The 22,550-nt window shown below is 29.4% G+C and overlaps 1 protein-coding gene across 3 annotated transcripts in view; it reads right to left on the bottom strand.

Moving 5' to 3' along the window:
- Positions 1-7,122: 7,122 nt before the first annotated feature.
- The window catches only part of LOC107172901 (fatty acid synthase-like), a 32,449-nt gene continuing 17,021 nt past the window's right edge, over positions 7,123-22,550 (bottom strand). For all 3 annotated transcript variants that reach the window (XM_089222833.1, XM_089222832.1, XM_089222831.1), the window contains exons 2-32: positions 20,904-21,122; positions 20,658-20,810; positions 20,193-20,567; positions 19,889-20,127; positions 19,593-19,823; positions 19,332-19,523; positions 19,147-19,269; positions 18,822-19,052; positions 18,552-18,741; positions 18,199-18,428; positions 17,968-18,105; positions 17,718-17,890; positions 17,501-17,645; positions 17,295-17,408; positions 17,125-17,233; positions 16,689-16,940; positions 16,395-16,571; positions 16,160-16,314; positions 15,717-15,890; positions 15,346-15,651; positions 14,767-15,221; positions 14,585-14,708; positions 13,902-14,078; positions 13,586-13,765; positions 12,742-13,521; positions 12,351-12,596; positions 8,908-9,375; positions 8,468-8,686; positions 8,152-8,406; positions 7,751-7,987; positions 7,123-7,672 (exon numbers count right to left, since the gene is read on the bottom strand). In XM_089222833.1, the coding sequence (XP_089078959.1) occupies positions 7,556-7,672; positions 7,751-7,987; positions 8,152-8,406; positions 8,468-8,686; positions 8,908-9,375; positions 12,351-12,596; positions 12,742-13,521; positions 13,586-13,765; positions 13,902-14,078; positions 14,585-14,708; positions 14,767-15,221; positions 15,346-15,651; positions 15,717-15,890; positions 16,160-16,314; positions 16,395-16,571; positions 16,689-16,940; positions 17,125-17,233; positions 17,295-17,408; positions 17,501-17,645; positions 17,718-17,890; positions 17,968-18,105; positions 18,199-18,428; positions 18,552-18,741; positions 18,822-19,052; positions 19,147-19,269; positions 19,332-19,523; positions 19,593-19,823; positions 19,889-20,127; positions 20,193-20,567; positions 20,658-20,810; positions 20,904-21,108 (7,170 nt within the window). In that variant the 5' untranslated portion in view covers positions 21,109-21,122 and the 3' untranslated portion in view covers positions 7,123-7,555. The remainder of the gene's footprint in view (positions 7,673-7,750; positions 7,988-8,151; positions 8,407-8,467; positions 8,687-8,907; positions 9,376-12,350; positions 12,597-12,741; positions 13,522-13,585; positions 13,766-13,901; positions 14,079-14,584; positions 14,709-14,766; positions 15,222-15,345; positions 15,652-15,716; positions 15,891-16,159; positions 16,315-16,394; positions 16,572-16,688; positions 16,941-17,124; positions 17,234-17,294; positions 17,409-17,500; positions 17,646-17,717; positions 17,891-17,967; positions 18,106-18,198; positions 18,429-18,551; positions 18,742-18,821; positions 19,053-19,146; positions 19,270-19,331; positions 19,524-19,592; positions 19,824-19,888; positions 20,128-20,192; positions 20,568-20,657; positions 20,811-20,903; positions 21,123-22,550) is intronic.

Genomic DNA, 22,550 nt, shown 5'->3' with positions numbered 1-22,550 from the left:
TAATAATAGGTACACGGCTAAAAAATAACTAACAATGCAAGCTTTGGTTCTGTCTCCCAAATCGTATTTAATCCGTATGTAGCAGCCAAGTATTATAGCTGACCGGACAACTCTAATTAAACTGAAAACAGTTAATCTACATCGCAATAATATAATATTAGAAATTAAAACACAATTTACGTATAGAAAAAAAAATAATAATAACAATAATAATAGACACTTTATTTTCTCTAGATCAGGTATATACCTATAACTGTTTTACTGTAGTTTTAGGTATATTCAGTATTGTTATTTTTTATTGATCTTATAAGATTACAATCGTTAGTTGCAGCGCCTATTTATTTATTTTTAGTGGATCCTGACACAAAATGTGTAGCATATATGGTCTGGGGAGGGGCAAAATTATTTCAAAAATAAATATAAAGATTTTTATACATTTATCAATGCTTACATTTTAAAAGTAATCTATGTTTACTAAATTGGCCCGTTACGATAATGTTTTGGAAAAGAAATTTAAAATTTCTGATTAATAAAAAAGAACTATTACGAAAAACAAGTTGACATTGTACTAAAAATTATAAACATATATGAAAATGGGGAAGATAAAGCGTTGGGGGTTTGCCCCCACACCTCTGTATCATATCATTGTATATTAAAAAAAGTTGTGGTACTTACAATTTTTTACATTTTTTTTTTTTTTTTGAAAAATAGGTGCTGAATTTAGGTGTTAGTCAGTTTTAGTAGCTTTATGAGGTACTGTTGGGCCGCAAGGCCGAATTTAAAATTTTGACAACAACATTTTGGTGCCCTCAACTTCGTTTATTATTAATTGTATAACTACTTATAGTAAGTAATACTAATTATATAGGGATTTGTGGTATCCAATTTAGTAATTCGATAAATAAAATGTCAAAAAAAAATGGCGGCTAAGTCGTGGATGTCGCTCTGCTGTACAGTAGGTTACAAGTGAGTTACTGTAATGGATGGAATTAAATTTGAATCCAATGATATTTTATCATTGTATACGAAAAACGATTCTGAGCGAAGACGGTTTATCTGTCTAGGATATATTATAGATTATTAAAAATTTTCAAATCTTAGATTTAAAAAGAAAAATTTTCATGAATTTCTAGTATGAAATAATTTGCGAATTTTCGTGATTTTCGTGATTTTTACATATGTTGTCGAAATTCAAACTTTGAATGCTTGTAAAAAAAAATTGTGACTACGCATTTCTTTAATTTTTTAATTTCTATTGTAAAAATATATTATGAGCCTTGTATTAAATTTTCAAATCTTAGATATAAAAGGAAAATTTTTTATGAATTTCTAGCTTAAAATAATTTATGAATTTTCGTGATTTTTACATAATTTGTTGTCAAAATTCAATCTTTGAATGCTTGTAAAAAAAAATTGTGACTACGCATTTTTTTTATTTTTCAACTTGTATTGTAAAAATATGTTAGGAGCTTTTTATTAAATTTTCAAATCTTAGGATTAAAAAGAAAAACTTTTATGAATTTCTATCTAAGATAATTTGAACATCGCCGTAATTTTTACGTATTTAGTCAAAATTTGAACTTTAAATGCTTATAAAAAAAAATCGTGCCTACGTATTTTTAATATTTTTTAACTGCTATTGTTACAATGTGTTAGAAGCCTCGTATGAAATTTTCAAGCTTTTCTACCGAACAAATAAATTTTTATCGATATTTATAGAAAAAAAAACTAAAAAAGTTGAAAAATTAAAATGTCAGTAAACAACTCAAAACAAATCTAATTTTTTTAATAATAGTAATAAATAATATATTTGAATTATTAACATAACTTATAGTTTTTCAGAAAACTTTTTATAGTCTCCGTAAAAACATTGGCGACCCTTAACATATAACAGAAGGGGACGCTCATTTTCCCTCCGAACTATCCCTCAAATACGGTCCTGTGTGGGAGAGAGTACGTTTGGTTAGAAAACGTGTAAGCGTGAAGAGCAGCGGTCCTCATCATCACTACGCGGCCCTTTAACAAATTTAATGCGGCCCGCACTAAAATTAAATTGTACATCCTAAAATCTGAAATTCCAATCCCAAGAAAAACATTTGTGTCATCCATGAACTTTTCCTAAAATACCCTTTCCTGAAAATATCCTGTTTCATTTGATTGTTAATATTTTTTTATTTTTAAATTTTTTTTACTATATTCTTCACTAAATTCAGTAAACTGCAGTTGTACGTTTTTATATTGATAATTATTATCATTAAAAATGTAAAATGAAGTACTATTATTGAATAGTTTTTTTTTTGTTTTTTTTTTCATCAAGCCAAACAAGCTGTCTTATGCATACCTCCAGCTATTTCACTTATTGTAAAAATATTTTTAAAAGGTTGTACAAATCAAAATAAGAATGAAAAAGAAAAATGAATAAATAAATGTAAGCGGCCCGCAAGTAATTTTCAAAAATAACTATATTTGGATCTTTCTAAAATCCTAGTTATAGGACCGCTGGTGAAGAGGATTGGATGGTCACAGGTCACTCATCCTGGAACTGTATAGTGCAGACATCGTCAAATGATTGCATTCAGAGCACTTTTCGTGACTGAATACAACCTCCGCGCTACATTATTCAATAAGATCACAGTTACATGATTAACATTGTGCTGTTCTATAATATATATAAATATAATCACTATCGTGATTTGATTTTTTTTTGTTCAAGTGAAACTTATTTACGGAACGATGAAATAACGATCAAAACGGTGAAACGAAATTATATTTTATGCTCACGGTCGAAATTACGAAATTTCCATAACTACGAAAAATAAATAAATTATAAATCCGATTACTATTATTATTTTTATCAATTTAGATAAATATTATAATTAGTGTGGAATAATGAGGCAGATCGTTGTTCTAATAGGTGTACCACGATATATACTGCAATTAAATTAAATTTATAATAACCATGTAATATTATTATAGGTATATTAAATGTATTTATTACCCACCATGTGTACTGTAATTTAGTTAATAACATTTATAATAATTATGTAATGATCGTGTAAAAATAATAATTATAAATATCGAAACGTCCGCAGTTTATTATAATATATTTTTAATACACTTAGCGTAAAGTACAATATCCAATAGTTCCATTGACCATTAGTAATTTGATTGTAATTTGAAGCTATTAAAAAAATAAAGTCTAAATTGATCTATGATGAAACGAGAGTAAATTAAATATGTATATAAAACGAATAAAAAGAATCGAACAAATAAATTAATATTTTTATTTTTTTTTTTTGTATCACGAACTTGAACCTAAAATTCTATCGCGGCTATAGGTAGTTCATGCAAGCCCATGTTTTATTCATTTTGAGAAAAGCTAAATATCACAAAAAACTACGATAGAATAAGTTTCACTTCATATAATATATATATATATATGTACGGCGCAAACTGCAGATTATTTTTTAGGCATCAACTGCACATAATATAGTTATCAGCCGATTTTTACAAAAAGGTCTTATTTTTCTAATTATTCGTCTTAAGCATGGGCAACTAAAGAAGTTGTCTAACTAAAAAAACTCGTGATGATGCCAGCGAGAAGAAAAAGATTGGCGACCATGGCCATAGTATTTTGTAGAAGGGGTTAGCCGGGTTAGGGCTTAGTAACATGCGTGATGTTTTGTGGGGGGGGGAGGATTCATCACTATAGGTAAAAACCCGAGTGGTCACCCATCCGGGAGCTAGCAACGCCGGCCGATGCTTGACCTCAACACACATTAGTGACCGAGCCCGCAACCGTTGTTTAAATCATTAAAATTTAAGCATCGTTAATGCCTTCCTTTACCATGGTCTAAAAATAAATTCAAAAAGTGCTTTGAAAATGTCTTTTGATTTAAAAAAAGACTTTTTTTAAAAATTCAAAAATAGCCGTTTTTGTAAAGATATTCATTTATTTGTTTAGAAGGAAAACAATTTTGAAATCAGCTGAATTTTGAATGTATAAAAGCAACATAACATAATATATATTTTCAACAATACAGCACAATATATAATATTGTAAGATAGTGTTTTACACTTTGTTAATTAATAACGCTGCAGTATAGTGCTATTCCAATAGGTTCCTAAAAATTGATATTGATAACACACAATAGGTACTCGTATAAATCGTACGTACCCAATTTATTTATATACGGGGGGGGGGGTTAGGTTAGGTTAGGTTTCTTAGGTATTGTATTACTATACAATTATAGTAAAATAAAGATAATAAATTAGAAAATAAATTATAATACCAATATTTAGGACGTTTTAAAAAAGTCGGGAAATGTCAAGACATGCGAAAGACACCTCCACCACCAAAAAAAAAAAAATATATATATATATATACTTATGAATTTCAAACTGTTGTTTAATTAACAATTTAGATTATAATTCACGTTATAGCCACATATGTTGTCTCCGTCATGGAAGTGCGTATCGTAGCAAATTTTACGCTCAGCGACAGCAGAATAGATCTTTATGTTTACCTCCGTTAGTTTAAAAACTAGAGTGAATCGAACTGTTATAAAATTTAAAGATAAGAATCGAGGTAAGAGTGCTTACTACTATAAGACGGCCTCGTGGGATTTTTTCTCTATTTACATTTTGAAGCGAGTTATAAGTATTTTAAAATTGTAAAGTTGTTGTACATCTTAAGATGTATAATAGGTTACCTGATGATGACCGTTGACAGATGTTAATGAATTATAAAATCACTTCCTTTAATCTCCTCTTAGAAGATACGTATAAGGTATTGATAATTTACAAATCAGCAAACCTGAATACATTTTAAACATAGTAAGTTATGTCAGGTAAAAGTAAGCGAATTTAAATATCTGGTAGCAACGTTAAGTACAAAGAATGATTGCACGCCAAAGGAAATAAGTATTCGGATATAATATAAATAAGCTCAAAAAACGTTCTACGCACTGGCAAAATCCATATTTACACACAAAATGTTATCTAGGAAAATGAAAGCAAGACTGTATACGCGGCTATTATAAGACCGACTCTCATCACGTATGGTTTCGAAGCTTGGACGACGACCAAACAGAGAGAAATCTGAGGACTTTTGAGTATGGAGGAAAATATGCGGATCTGCACATCGATAAAACAACGGGGAATTGGCGGAGGAGGTACTAGAGAGAGATGTACGATAATATTTTGGAACTAGTACCAGTAACAAGCTTCAATAACACAATGGTTAGGTTACACAATATTGAGAAGACGAGAAAACGAAGTAGTTAGAGCAGCACAGGAATGGAAACCACAAGGTAAAAGGCCTAGAGGCATATACCTATATAAGATGGATTAACGTGGTAGGAGAAGAATTCAAAATCCTTGGGGTTGAGGACTGGAGAGAGACAGTCCAAGATAGAGAGAGATGGAGAAGTGTAGTAATGGCGACAAAAACTTATAGAGAGTAGAAATTCCAGAAAAATGTCAAGTAATTCAGGCCATTTTAGTCAACAACATGATTTTTATTCGAAACCTGCAGTTTGGCCATCATAGACGCAATTTCAATAAAAAAAATTGTAAATTTTTTTTGTTTTGCAAGAAGTTTTTGATACATAAGCACGATCATGATTTTAGGGTGCTAATTTTAAAATTGGGGGTGCTAATACCCCCTAATCCCCCTATTTGCGCCTATGTTGGCCATAACTCGATTTTCTTTATATTTTGTTATAATTCAATACTACGAATAACCGTAGGTCCGAATAGATAAACTGGATATAATTTTAAAAATATTTTAACTCTTTTTGAGCTCATATATATTTGCAATTTTCGATTTTTTTTTAACTATGCAAATCAAAAAGATTGAAAATTTCATAATATTTTAATAATACAAAAATAAAGTTGCACAATCCGCAATATTTTTTATGAAAGTTTGAAATTAGAATTTAAACAAATTATATTGTACCAAAATGAAAAAAAATGTGTAATTAAGCCTTGAAAATTTAATTAATAGATTTATAGGTACCTACATTTTTTATTGTAAGAATTTTAAAATTTAACCAACCAACCAACTTATAGAATTCAAGTAAGGTATTATTCAAAGTATTTTGAAAAAGTCTATAGCTACTTAAAAATAGTAATTTTTAAAACTCAACAAAATCTTCAAAATTTTAAGTCAAACTTAAAAATTATAAGATATTTATAGGCATCTAAATTGTTTTATTATGATTAGATCATAGTGTTGATAAAACAATTTTAAATCTAGCCAAATCAAAAAGCTTGAAAAATCCCAGAAATTTAAAAGAATATACATATACCTATTATACCTACATAATATTATAGTCTCAATGTTTTTATAATTATAATTTAAAATTTTATCAAAATAATTTTTAAGTAGAAAATGCAAAAAAAAATAAAAATTGTATAGCTAAAACATGAAAATTTCATACAATGTTACTCACAAATATTTCTTACTGAAACCAGAAATGTTTAAATATGTATATATAATAGAGGTGCCAATTATTGCCACCCTGGAGCACCGATGAAAGTTGGCATGGCACTGTTAACTCCAATACCCACTAAAGTGACTTACTCAATTACAAGGTATGTATAATCAACTCCAAATGTACAGCAGTACAGTTATCTAATTATAATGTTTTATTTCTGGTAGTATTCTATGCATTGGTCTGTTCACATTTTTTTTATATAGAAAAGATAATCTATTAATGTATTTTGAAAAAGCACAGCAAATTATTTAATACTCACAAACGTGTAAAATCTGTTCGGAACATAACTCAGGAGAAGTAGTGCAGTTACCACTTTAAATGTGATGAACTATAATCATAATTTTATAACTTATGATCATAAATTTTTTTGAGGAATATGACATAAAATAGGCAGTGAGAAACGAGTAAGTCAAAAGTAAATTCACAAATGATTAACAAAATGTGGAATTCAATAGTTTGTTAGTTATTTTACTTTTCAATTACAATTTATACATAAGTTATGATATACAATATTTGATACATAACATAATTAGACTTAACCTGTAAGAAATGCATTCCAGTTCCTTATAAAATTTTTAACATTCAGGTAAAGTACGATAAAATAATAAAATAAACAGTCCAATTATTTCAAAATAATTATATTACTTAAATTATGACAATATGGGTTTTCCTAACTAGTAAACACACTTTTGGAATGTGTTGGAACAAAACAAAAAAATATTTATAAATATATATATGTAAAAATAAATATATTTATAAGTGTCGTAGACATGTTTTCTTTAGCCTTAACCTTAAGTCTGAAAAGAACAAAACTTTTTTTGATACAAGCACTAACAAAAGTTGAAAAAAAAAACAACAATATTTCAAAAATTTACAACAGCACAATAAACTCTACAATCATTTGTTTAATGATGGTTGCAACAAAAATGATTTGTGCAGGTTTAAAAAATGTAATTCTGTTAAATTTATATATAAAAAAATAATTAAATTACTTCCATACCTATGAAATGATTAGCCTAACCGTAATTCTTAAATGCTTTAGTCAGATATTCACATTACTTAGACAGAAGTGATGAAGAGATTATCTGTGCCACGGAGTTGGCCGATTCACCTTTCACTATTTGCCTGTGATCTCCAGAAACAGAATGAATGTTTAAAGAACCCTTGCAAAGCTGAAAAATTTAAAAATACACATATAATTTTGCAATAACTAAGCTTTTGTATAGGTTCATTTTGATAATTATACTTACAGGTTTCAGTCCGTAGTCAGGTCCAAGTGATACGAAATTGTCTTTGGCTGTAACCAAGGTAACGTTTCCATTGAATTTCTGTTCAGGTTTGTAGTAGAACGAAACAAACAGCTTTCCATAGAATAGTTTAGCTGCAGTTTTCAGTTCATCTTTGCTTAAAGGTAAATCAGATAAGATATTCACTGCTTCTTCCAGTTGTTCTTCTTTTGTCTTCTTAGTGGCAATTTGATCAAAGACCTGAATTGTAAATAAAATTCTTGATTTAGAAATAATAACATTAGACTACTAAAAATGTATGAAAAAATGAAAACAAAACAAAACTGGGTCAATTTAATCAATTAAATAATAAGCAATAATATTATAAGGATATACAATTATTTTAATACAAAATATCAATTTACCATTTGGTAGTCTAATTCCTTGAAAAGTAATACAAAATATGCGAAAGCATCTCTGTCATCTACTTTGTTATCAGAATGACGATTTTTAAAAGCATTTTGATGTGTCAAAACATAGGATGGAGATCCATCTAACAGTACAAGGCCAACCTTTTCACCAGCAGCTTCTAGTGCTACACCAGTTTCAAACGCAACTGATGCACCAAACGAGTATCCTACGAGGTTATATGGCCCAGACTTTTGGATTTCTTTAATTTTCTGAAAAATCCAGTAAGTACATCATAATCTACATGTAAACATTGAAGTTACAACAACTTACAGTTACAAAGAATTTTGCCATAGAAGCCATTGAATCAGTTGGAGCATCTTCAGTACATTGAAGTCCATAAATATTGTAAGGTAATTTAGATGCTACTTCTTCTAGTGCTGATACAAAACCTTCAATAGCACTAAACATAAACACATTAGGCTTGCTACTTTCATCTTTCTTCATATTGACAACTGTTTCTTGAGGAACAAGACTTTGACTGAACTCAACCTAAAACAGAGCATTTTGTAATAAATACAAGGCAATACATATAAAAACATTAACTATGTTTATATAATGGCATTAAAACAGTTTGAAATTAAATCAATTTTAAATTCTTAAAATACATAGGTTAGCGTTATAATTTTTAAAATGATTTACATTTTTCAAACCATTTTAATGCTATCATATAAACGTAGTAATTAAAACAATAAATAATGAAAAGCACTAACCTGATCGTTTCCAGCAGTCACACCATTAGGTGTATCTGCGGGAACTTCATTACCATCATTTTGCAGTTCTTTTAATCTCTTAACAGTCAATGTTCTGATATCTCCAACACTCAATACCAAATCATAGTTTCTTTCAAGTGTCTGTTTAATTTCAGCACCCATCAAGGAGTCCATACCCAAATCAGCTAGAGTTGCTGAAGCATTGATATTCTTGGTATCCTTGATACCAAGAATATTGGCAACAGCTTCAATTAAGCTCACTTGTCCGGCCCCACCGGAACCACCCTTTCTTTTTTCAGCCAATACCATTGAAGCCAAGACGGGTTGTGGATGTTGCAAAAATACATCAAAAGCACTTAAACATGAGGCCATACGTTGTGGCAATGTACCACCAACAACAGTTTCATTTCCTCCCATTGTTTCCATGATAAGACCGACATCTCCAATAGCTCCCCATTGAATAGCCAACTATTAAAAAAAAAAGGGTAAGTTGTGAATGTCGCTCTGCTGTACAGTAGGTTACTGTAATGGATGGGATTAACTTTGAATGCAATGATAGGTATCATTGTATACGAAAAACGATTCTGAACGGAGATGATTTGTCAGTCTAGGATATATTATATTTAAATATTGTCATATATTCTATTTTGAAACAAATATTTTATTTTTCAATTAAGACGCATTGTGCATATGGCATGGTTAATCAATTAGTGTAGTTATCATAATTCATAATACCTTATATCAAAGAACAAACAAGAAACGACACTCTGCCGTGTGATAACATAGTGGAGGCTCGGCCTTGAAGTTATGATCGAATTACTGGAGGCTCCACCTTGAAGTTGGTACGGATTTTTGTTTACAATAAACCACATGTATAGTAAATGTAAAATGACAAAATTGTCATTAAAAGTAAATTTTAAGGTTTGTTCTTTGTTATAAGTTAATTGTTAACTTTTAAGTTTCAAATGTAACAAAAATTATTGTGTATATTATTATATTTACAAAATCATGAAAATAAATTAATTTGTTATCAAGAATCAAAATTGTTTAATTTCTTATCAAAACTTTTTGGCCAACACGGCGGCACTTGGCGGCATCCAAGGTCACCCATTTATTTAACATAAAAAGATAGGGAATGTCGTACCCCTGCTTATATTATCATAGATATACATATACCTGGTTTGAGGATAAATCGTTATCATTACGCAATTTCATAAAAATTTAAAACTCAAACGCTTAAAACATTTTTCCTATAATGACGCTTCAAATTTTCTCTATAGCTATTTGAAGCAAAACTTATGGAAAACTTGGTGTTAAATTTTATAACCTTAGATAAAAATACAAACAATATTATGAATTTTGAACTACAAAATAATTCGCAAATATTCATGGTTTTGACGAATTTTTGTCAATATTTGAAATTCAAATGCTTATAAAAATTTAATTTGCATTTCCAGTGGACATTTTTTTTGTGATAAAGATTGAAAAACTTGTAAGGAACCTTATATTAATTTTTTAAATCTTAGTTTAAAAATGACAATTTTTTATTAATTTCTAGCTTAAGATAATTTGTGAATTTTTGTGATTTTTACGTATTTTATCAAAATTCAAACTTTGAATGCTTATAAAAAAAATTGTAACTATGAATTTATTTTATTTTTCAACTGATATTGTAATAATATGTAAAGAGCCTTGTATTAAATTTTCAAGATTTTCTACCTAAAAAATAAATTTTTATCGATTTTAATTTTAAAAAAAAACTAATAATGATTGAAAATTGCATATACCTATGAATAGTTCAACTTAAGTCAATTTTTTTTTAAATTTCATGGTGGATAGATCATAGGTACTTATATGAACATTCGGTGAAAATTTCATGTATTAATGGTCATTTGTTTTAAAGTTACATAAAAAATCAAAATTGATTTTGTCAAAAACTGATTGTACGTAAAATTTCCTGTTTTTCCGTTAAATTGTTGTTTGTTCATCCCGATTCTTTAGAAAAATATTAAGAATTTTTTACTTTTGATCCCCCAAAGTATCAACTAGATTCACTTTCTGATTTAACAAGGCACTGAAGTTAAAATTCAAAGCATTTTTACTGCCCCAAAACGTAATGACAAACACAAAAAAAAAATATTCATGGTTCATTTTTCCTATAATGAGGCTTCAAATTTTCTCTATAGGTATTTGAAGCAAAACTTATGGAAAACTTAGTGTTGCATTTTTTAACCTTAGATATAAATACAAACAATTTTATGAATTTTGAACTACAAAATAATTTGCAAATATTCATGGTTTTGACAAATTTTTGTCAATATTTGAACTTCAAATGCTAATAAAAAAAATTGTGCCTATGTATTCTTATAATTTTTTAATCACTATAAGAATAACTTATGAGGAATTTTGTATTAAATTTTCAAGTATTTTGATAGGGCCAAAAAAATTTTATCGACACTTCAAAAAAAAATTTTCAGAAAAATTGAAAATTTCAGTGATCTATAAATATCTCAAAAAAAGTCAAAATATTTTGAAGATTAAATCATGTAAAGAAAATGCCAATCTAAATAACTGATAAAATTTTCAAGTATCTACGACTTATACTTTTTGAATAATAACAAATATTTAAAATCGTTTCAGGATAAATCGTTATCGTTACGCTATTTCGTAAAAATTTAAAATTCAAACGCACTTAAAATTTGTCCTATAATGATGCTTCGAGTTTTCTCTATAGCTACTTGAAGGAAAACTTATGGAAAACTTAGTGTTGTATTTTTAATCCTTAGTTATAAACGCAAAAAATTTTATGATTTTTTAACTTCAAAATTACTTGCAAATTTTCGCGTTTTCGACAGATTTCGTAAAATTTTGAACTATAAACGCTTATTAAAAAAAATTGTGACTTACGATTTTTAATTTTTTTAGCTACAATAAGAACTCATAAGGAACCTTGTATTAAATTTTCAAGTTTTTTTGGTCGTCCAACATTTTTTTACCGACACAATGGTCTATAAATAACTCAAAAAATTTTGAAAATTAAATTGTATATAGATAACACTAACATTACAACCATATAAAAAAATCGATTTAGTCGAAACTGATTTTGCGTAAAAATTCCCTTTTTTCTGTCATTTTTTTTTTGTTATTCTCGATTTTTTTGAAAACTGTTGGAAAATGTTTACTTTTGACCTCTATAATGCACCAAGGATATTCACTTTTACATCGGAAACCACACCCCAAAAGTTTGAAATTGAAGCATTATTTCGACTAGTTATGCTGTACACGGACACAAAAAAAAAAAACACACATCATTGTAAAATCAATACATTCATCACTTCGTTCAGAATCTAAAATAAATAAATTACTAATATAAAATTTAATTGATTTTAATTTGTGGCATATTATTAAATTGTATTATATTATTTATATTGATAACAACATACCCCTGGGAGACCAGCTTCTTGTCTGGCTTCACAAATTCTTTCCATGACAGAATTAGCAAAACCGTAATTAGTTTGACCAGCATTACCACGTCCACAAGATACAGATGAGAACACAACAAAGTGATCGAGTTCTGGACAAGACTTCCTGGTGACTACGTCTAAGTTTTTGGTACCAGTTACTTTAGGTTTGCTTACAATTTCAAAATCTTGTGGTGTCTGATTTTCTAAAAATGCATCTCTCAATACCTTAAAATAATTAATTACCAATTATAAATGAAAATCAAACTAGAAAATGTAACAAAATGTTATAATTTATATTTATTTAAATATAATACCTCAAAGGCACTTGCAACATTTCAATATATCTGGAAAAATAATTCATATTACTTACAGCGGCCAAGTTGAATACGCCTCCGACTGGTCCCAATTTGTTACTGTCGTCAATTAATTGTTGAGCTCCTTTTAATGTTGAACAATCTGCCTTGGAGATCAATACATTGACACCAGATTCTTTCCAATTGCCAACACATGCAGCTTGATAACCAGTAGTGATTCCACTTCTAGCAGTTAGTACAAGGTTTTTGGCTCCTCTAACAATCAACCAGTTGGCTAATTCCAACCCAAATCCTCCTAGACCTCCGACAAGCACATAGGTTTTGTCTGGATTCATGTAAGATCGTGGAATTGAAGTTACTAATTTTGTTGCAGGCTTAACAACTGCTGTGGATTCTTCATCTCTAATTTTCAATACTACTTTTCCAATATGTTTTCCAGATCCAATAAATCTGAACGCTTGTTCTACTTGAGATTCAGTGAACACTGTGGCTGGTAGAGGATTTACTGCGCCGTTCTTAATACCCTCGTTTAGCAATCTTACAACTTCTTTCTTGTCTTCACTCTCTGATTTGGCATCAAACAAAGAGTCCAAAAGAATGCCGTGGAATGTAGTGTTTTTCAAGAAAACAGACATTCCTAGTGGACTATTGTTGGACAAATCAAGTTTACCAATTTCAAGGAAACGACCATCTTTGGCCAAACAACGGACAGATGCTTGGAGTTTATCATCTGACAATGAATTAAGGACAAGATCCACACCACGGCCTTTGGTTTCTCTCAATACATGTTGTTCAAAACTTGTGTCACGGGAGTTGGCAATATTTTTGTCAGTTAACTAAATAAAATCATTAATTATTAATTATATAGACAAATCTTTTGGAATAAGATTATGATTATACCTTAGGGAAAGTCTTTTTCAAGAATTCTCTCTTTTGTTTGCTACCAACAGTAGTGTAAACGGTAACACCCATATGTAGAGCAATAGCGATGGCTGCTTGACCTACGCCTCCAGTTCCAGCATGAACTAATAATGAGTTACCTGGTTTCATTCGCCCTCTTACACAGAGAGCATAGTAGGCCTAAAAAAAAAAATAAAAATAAAAAAATATTTTATATACTTATTGCGGCTAAATTAACTGAAACTCAGTAATTTGGTAACATAAATAATAAGATATATTAATTTTCCTAAGATTAAATGTGAAAAAAATGTCTTACAGTTCCGTAAACAACGGGTATAGTTGATGCTTCTTCCAATGTCCATTTACTAGGTACTTCCCATAGGAACCCAGGATCAGCAAGAACACTTGTAGCCAATCCTCGAGCAGCAAGCATACCCATCACTCTTTTACCTTTAGAGTTACGACCAGAGAATTCAAGTCCAAGAATGCAGTCCTAAAATAAATAATATAGTATAAAAATATCTGAATGTTGGCACTAATTATAAATTGATAAGAGGATGTCAGTACGATTTTTGTTCTATTTCTCAGATACACAAACAAGATAAATAAAATAATTTATATAAAATAATTTTTAATTTTACTAATGTACAGACCAAAACCATCTATTACAAAATTGCAGAAGATAAATTTGTGAGGGTTTTGTAAAAATATAGGTTTTACATTTTATAATTATCTGACTAATTATAATCAATATTGAAAATTAAAAAAAAATTGTTGATTTAAATAGGTACCTATTCAATTTTTATAAGACAATATTTAAATAAACTTCATAACACATTTGTGTAATAGTTGGTATGCAGATAACTCATAAACATCAAGAAATACAAAACATTTTTGTGTGAATACATTTGGTTTATGTTATGCTTGGGCCTAAGAGAAAAAATAAACAGTTCGCTGGCATTCAATCAATAAATAAAATAAAAGTTGGAAGAAACATACTTGTCCAGCCAAATCACCAGGCAATGCATCAGGAGGAAGTTTTCCGGATGCTAACATAATATCACGGAAGTTGAGTGGAGCGTAGTAAACGGTACATAATTCAGTATTTGGATTGTATTCAGGTCTAAAATTATAAATGCTTGTAAATAAATAAACTTTAATCTTAAGTAATAAAAACTCACTTGTAATAAGTTAAGGGTCCTTCAATCCATTTCAAACTGCTCAAATCTCCTCTCGTCAAAGCATTAATATAAGCATGTTCGACTTGTAACGAGGGCTTATCTTGTTGGTTTTCTAATTTCAAATGTCTCATTGAACCCCATACTCCATTAGGCTTCAATACATTGCTTAATAAATCTTTTTTCAACTGTGCAGCATATAGAGGAGCGGTTAAAGAGAACTTTGGTGCAGCTGGGTCTTGAATGAACACAGATCTGACACTATTACCACCAGGTTCTTGTTTGATACAATTTACTAAACCGATAATTCCGTTAGTTTCTTCTCCTTGAGCAAACAAAACTATTTTTTTGCTAGGGTCAGCTTCTGCAGTTTTTAGAGCTGATTTTAATGTCTCAACCCATTCATAAGATTTTTCAGACACTTGAATAATTTCACTAATTGGTAGTTCTTCACTCGGCTGAATAACAAATAAAACAATTAAAAATATTCGAATTAGGTTAATTTATATAATTATACTTATGTTTTAATTACATAATCAATAATATTGATTCAATATATAACTAATTTAGTAGCCGCATTACCTTTCTCAACAAGTAGAAAGTTCTATCTTCAGCAGTTAACTTGCTGATAAAATTAAGATTACTATTTTCAATGAGGCTTTGAGACACATTATCAGATTCAGAAATAACAATAAAACCACCATCTTTAACTGACTCTGTCAAATTATTTAATTTATTTTGTGATTGTAACACATCAAAAGCGATTGCTACATGAGCATTAGATTCAATAGGACCATTTTCTAATGATTTATTTGTCATTTTCACTTCCATTGGTCCCAAAAATGGAGCCAAAGCTTGTATTTGAGTTGTAACTAGGACAGAATCCAACTAGAAGAAAAAAAATTGTTACTCAAACACATTTAATGCACATCATTTTAGACTTAAATACTTACAGATATTAATGGTTCAGATTCTAAAATGTTGACCACATTTGGCATATAAATTCCTTCAAATGGTTTGTCTGCTCCATATTCAACAACTTTTACTTTCATAGCACCAGCACTATTTTCCAAAACAATCTGGAGGTAAGCAGCGAAAACACTTGAGACATCCGTTACAGGTGAAGCCTGTTGATATTTATAATTATATAACTAAACCATTAAAGATTATTTATTATGTTAAAACACATTTCGAGAAGCTGAGCTAGAGTAGTTTTATATATTTAGTTCAATAATATTAAACATAAAAACCTTTCAATATAAAATGTCAATGCTAATTATTTGGATTTGAATGGGAAAAAAATTAAACCTTTAATGAAAACTCATATTTTTTAAACACTAAAAACTATAATTATTATTTAATATTTTAAATATATCTAGACAGTTTAGTAAATTACCTTATCAGCATTGTATGGTACAAAAGTGTACTTTTCTAATTTAGGGGCGGCTTGTGATTGTTGTCTTCTTGGAGCTAAACTTGCTTTCATGCCACGTAGTTCAATACCACCAGATTTGATGACATCAATATCTCTGTACATGTATACCGGGACAGCTAAAAAAATGAAAAAATTCTAATTGTTATGAACAATTGTCTATACACAGACAATCGACTTTTAAGTTAAAGCCACTTACGGCTATTTTCTGGTAGAGTTTCAATAAATTCTAAATGTTTTGCAGGGTCAATAATAACTCTTTGCATTCTTGTTGGCAAATACAACTCCTTAGTTTTCAAACCCAAAATAGAGAACTGCAACATTGTATCAATGTAGGTGATCCAGTTTCCAATCCAATTCAATTTTCCACTAATGCCTAAAATCATAAAATATTAATATATTATATTATTTAGTATTTATACGGAAATTCAGACTACAATTTTTAACTCATATTTTTTAATATATTAAGTACGAATACATTTTCACTAATAACCTTTGTTATCAGCTTCATTAACTCCGCGGAATGCCCCTTTGTAGTCATATCCTCTAAGTCCCAAATCTTTGTAGATGTCTGCAGATTTAAGTGGTAAATTATTTTCGTCAACATATGGTTCAGGAAGTTCTAATTGTTCAGTTTCAATATCATCAGGAATGTAGATACGGCCAGTAACAGCAACTGAGCCACCTTCACAAATCTCAAAATTGCCAGTTCCTTCAAAAATGTTGATGAGGAAGTTAACATTTCCTGTGATACAACAAAAAAAAATTGTAAATTAATCAAGGTGTAGTTTATGAAGATTAACTTAAGATAAATTATATCATATTATGTACTTGAGTACTTCACATTAATAATTATTTATTTGTGATTTATGCTTAATTATAAATATTTTATTTTATTGTATATCATATTATAGTATCTTAATAATTACCATCTTTGGGCATTATAGTTGCACGTAAAAATTGTACATTTTCAATAACAACTGGAAATTCTTCAATGTTCTTATCTTGAAGTTTAGCAAAAGTTTTCCAAACAAGTGTCTATAAAAATTACAATTGTATACTCAGTGTTTAAAAAATTAAAAAAAAAATTATATCTTACCAAATATCCAGTAGCAGGGAATAATACTCTACCATCAATGGCATGTCCAGACAAATATTGGTCTTCTTCAGTACTTAAATCAACTTTAATAACAGTTTCTCCAGCTCCAGCTTCCTACAATTCATATTTAAAAAGTAAAATTTCAACTTTTCACAGTTGATATAAACATAAGAAACAAAATTTGTATTCATAAACATTAAATTTACCTTTTGGACAAAACTGGTAACAAGCCATTCGACAGAATGATCCCATTCAATTAATGACTGAAGCATAGGTGTTCCCTTTGCTACTGGATATGAGACAGCTGGGTATAAGTTTTTAATTTTAGGTTGGACTCCAGAATTGTACAGTCTAAAATCATCAACATAATAGCATTATTTTTTAATTTTACAAATCTATATAATTCATATGAATAAAACTTACTTTCCAATGGCTGATAACAATACAGAAATATTTCCCTCGGGGTTTGTTGATCGCTTAGTAAGACCAATGCAAGAGCATTCTGGTCCAAGTGCTCTTTTAAGAATAGCTTGAAGTAATGCATGTGGTGCGATTTCAATAACAACAGCGTCTTTTGGTACATGAGCAAGAGCTTCCTAAATAAAATAAAAATATGGAAATTTAATAAAAGAATGTACAACATAGAGAATATAAATCATTGTAATTATCTTACATGGAACAAAACTGGAGCCAATAAGTTGTTAACATGGTAAGCAGTTGAACTCATTTGAGCAAGTGGAGTGTTCCATAAAGCTTCAGGAATGGAAGAGCTGATCCATCGGGAGGTACGAGGTTTTGGATTCGGTAAAATCTATTATAAAATATAAATAGCAAATAATTTTAATATACATTATTAAATTAAATATTTGCAAACAGATTTAAAATTAATAAAACAAATGCTTACTCTTTCTAAACTGTTACGGAGCTTAGGTGCAGCATCAGCAATGTACTTGGAATGGAAAGCATATCCAGAACTCTTAACTTCTTTTGCAAAAATTCCTTCGGCTTGTAATGTTTTGACAAAAGCAGTTAGACTTGATGGTGGGCCAGATACTGTTACACTATCTTCACTATTATGACAAGCAGCGACTAAGTCAGCGGGCAATCGTTTTTTAGTTTCTTCCCATGATAAACCTAAAAATTATTGAAAGTGGTATTAGTATTGATATATATATACATATAATATATTGTCAATAAAATTAAGTTACCTAAACCATAATTATTATTGATTAATAAACATATTTAAATATAACTTACCGACAGCAGCCATCGATCCTTGTGGCAATTTAGATTCCAGAATGCTACGACCTCTCCAGAATGCAGCTAAAATTGCTTGATCAGCATTAAATGTACCATCAGCATATGCACAACCAAGTTCTCCAACTGAGTGACCAACGACACCGTCTGGTTCAATTCCAATTGATTTCAATAAATCAACTAAAGCAACCTTTAACACACAATAAATTGATTAATCGTAATAAATATATATATTATATATATATGTGTGTTTTTAATTATAATTCTAACCTGCATGGATGTTATAGATACAAATGAGTTGAGGACATTGTCAAATGTTGTTTCGTCTTTTGAGTTAAGAATACTTAGCAAATCTAATCCTTCAACTTGAAGTACGGACGCAGCTCTGTTAATTGCTCTGGCAAATGGTTCTAATTGAAGGAGCCCTTCAACCATACCAGCCCATTGACTCCCCATTCCAGAGAAAACAAACCAAACTGGTCTTTTAGTAGGCTTAACTTCCTGAAAATGCAATTATTCAATAATAATGTAGTTATACAATAGATATAAATTCAGTATTTTTAATAATCTAACATTTAAAATTAAAATAACTTACAGTCACTTCAGAGATGGATTTGCCAAGGACTGTGTATCCTCTATAACCATGCCCATTAATATTGTTAGCATGGATATCATGTAATAAAGCTACAAAACCATCATCTAATGGTGTATCAGTAATCTAACAAATTTACATACAATTAATAATTAAAATAATAAATTGAAGTCTTCAATGCAATTTACATTTTTTAACATGTTGTTAACTGCATCTTCGGTTCTTCCAGATATGGCAATCAAACGTGGTACATTATTTAGAATTGGAGCAGTCTTTGATTTTGGATTAGACTTCAATAAAACATGAGCATTAGCGCCACCAAAACCAAAAGAGTTAAGTGCTACATAGCCTCCGCTGTAATCCCAATTTTTGTTCACAACCTATAAATTTAAAATATATATAACATATAATGTTTTTTTTTTTAAATAACTGATTTAATATAAAATTACTTGTAATCTTCCATCTAATAAAGCTGGAATATCAGGGTTTGGGTTGGCAAAATGAAGATTTCCAGGAATCTTTCCAGATTCCAAGGCAATCACGATTTTAGCTAATGAACAAAGACCAGAAGCGGGTTCAGAATGACCCATGTTTGATTTAACAGAACCAATTAACAGAGGTGTAGTACGATCTTTGGTGAAAAATTCAGCAATTGAATTAACTTCTTGTGGATCACCAACCTAAATGCAAACATTGTCAGTTAACAAGTGTTATCTTAATATCTAAAACAAATGAATTGATATACTTTTGTTCCTGTTCCATGAGCTTCCACATATGACACCTCAGCTGGATTAACACCACATTTAGCATATACTTCTTGGATAAGTTTGTTTTGCATTGCACCACTTGGGAATGTAATTCCTTGATCTTTAAATCCATCAGTATTAATAAGTGCTCCCATAATGGTGGCATAATTACGTTTTGCTACACTAGCCTTTTGCAAGAAAACTGTAACAACAGCTTCACTCCTCACATATCCATTTCCTAAAATAAAAATGCATAATTCAAAAAAATATTTATTTTTTTATTATAAATATCAATTGATTTACCTGTGACATCAAAGGCTTTACACATTCCTTGTGGTGATAACATGCTCAATCTATGAAACTGCAAAGAATTTGTAGGTTTCAACAATAAATTGCAACCTCCTACAATAGCTGCATCACACTGCCCACTCTCTATAGCTTGCACTGCTTGTGACATTGCAACTAAACTGCTGGAACATGCTGTATCTATAGCAAAACTGGGTCCATTAAAATCAAATGTGTATGAGATTCTGTTGGCAAACATAGCCCGGCAACATCCAGTCAATCCATAACCATTGACACGTTCTGGCAGTCTACTCAAATAATCGTCAGTTTCACTGTTTGATGCACCAATGTAAACTCCGATTTTAGATCCACGTATTTCATCTGGGTTCACACCTATTAAACAAATTAATATTAGTCTTAATATCTTGTGGTTTATTGTGAAATACAAATACATATTGAACAAAAATGAACAACTTATCTTACCAGCATCTATAATACATTCGTAAGTAGATTCTAAAAGTAATCTCAGTTGTGGGTCCATGACTTCAGCCTGTTTAGCATGCACTCCAAAGAAATTGGCATCAAAATATTCCAATCCCTTAAGTTTTCCAGTTCTTATTGGGAGGCCATGGAGACCTAGAATAAGTTATATAAAAAAATATAAATATAATTGTTATTCGAAAAGTAACGTGTAGATATATAACACAAGTAACCTACTACTTTACTTACCAGCTGGCCAACGACGATCATCATCTGTAACCAAATCAACCCCAGCATACAGATTTTCTCTGAACTCTGCGATTGAATTTGATTCAGGAAAACGTCCAGAGATACCACTGATGACTATCTCATCGTTTCCAGAGTATGAAGAGTTACCATTCAAAGCCCCATTGGTGGTTTGTTGTTGATTATCCTGTGGGAATCTTGCTGGCATTGTGCCTTCAGCTACTGAAATGTTTTTTAAACAATATATTGGTATCAAAATAAAATAAAATAAGATAGCCAATAATTAATATTGAGTAAAAAAACAATGTATAATGACGATAAAATAAAACTTAATTTTGCTTATCTTCATAAAAATATGTTCACGTTAATTAATGTAATGATATGATAATTGGTTTTATATTAGATAGAACCAATATAAAATAATAATAGAACTGAAGATCCAACTATTAATATTAACTAAGTATATTAACCCATCTTATAATAATATACCTAATGTTTCATTTAATTCTTGTTTATAACCATATATTAGTAAATCGCAATAAAAATATCATGTTCAATTATTATTTAGAAACAAATAAAAGTGGAACATAATTGATTAAGTAGGTGATGTATGTACTAAATAATTAATACTTGGTAGATATTTACATTATTCATATTTCTTAAAAAAAAAAATGTTTAACTAAACATAGCTATCTATCTCCACAGGTATCTAATTAAAATGAATTATTATAAGAAATATATTTAACTTATGTTATATTTTATATCATAACTAAAATTAAATTTTTGTATTATTTGTTTATATTAAAATAAACTAACATAGCAATCAAAAAACAAGGAACAATCTAAGATAAAAATAATTCAGCAGTTCCAATAAATTACCTCAAATGTTGTTTACCTGCTATGTAGATAAAAAAAAATAATCCTTTACATATTGTCAGGTAGGTGGTCACTAGGCAACTAAAAAATTGATTTTAATTCAGTATATGTTCAATTGTTTATCATACCTAAAAGCATTAACCCTAGTATTTTATGTCAACAAAAACATTGTAAAATCTATTAACTGTAGGCATTTCTCATTACAAACAAACTTTGAACGTTAAGAGTAATAGTACTAATCTACTTGAAATGGAATTATACTTAATATTTTAAGACGTAATTATTAATAATTAGTAAGTAGTTATTACCACTAATAAGGTATAATTTAAGATGACATATTCTTATATTAAAGTTCCCGCGATGTTTTGGGGGAATATTTATAGTGTACAATTTATTTAATGTACCTATCTATCCGTGTAATTATCCATATTTCACATTCACTAAAATAATACGATATCCAACAAAAATAATACTGTAAGATTTTATTTTAAATGTCAGTTGCAATATATTGATTATGTGAATAAACGACATGCTATTTTTTCTATAGTAGCTAATTTAAGGTCAAACTAGATGCCTAGATCAGGTTATTGTTCAATAATAATTTATTAAAATCTACTAAAAGTTTCAATGTTATGTGCCTTGTGCCTACGCGGATTTTCCAAGAGTATGTATTTGTTACGATGTTTAAAATACCCACAACCTTGAAAAAGGTTGTAATAAAATCACACTAGACATATAAAGTAGGCCGTGAACGCCACTTTTTCCCAATTAACA

This window comes from Diuraphis noxia, unplaced genomic scaffold (genome assembly GCF_037042655.1).
Source record: "Diuraphis noxia isolate RWA-SAM2 unplaced genomic scaffold, SU_Dnox_SAM2 contig0003, whole genome shotgun sequence".
NCBI classification, from domain to species: domain Eukaryota; kingdom Metazoa; phylum Arthropoda; class Insecta; order Hemiptera; family Aphididae; genus Diuraphis; species Diuraphis noxia.
This window is presented reverse-complemented; position numbering and strand designations above follow the sequence as displayed.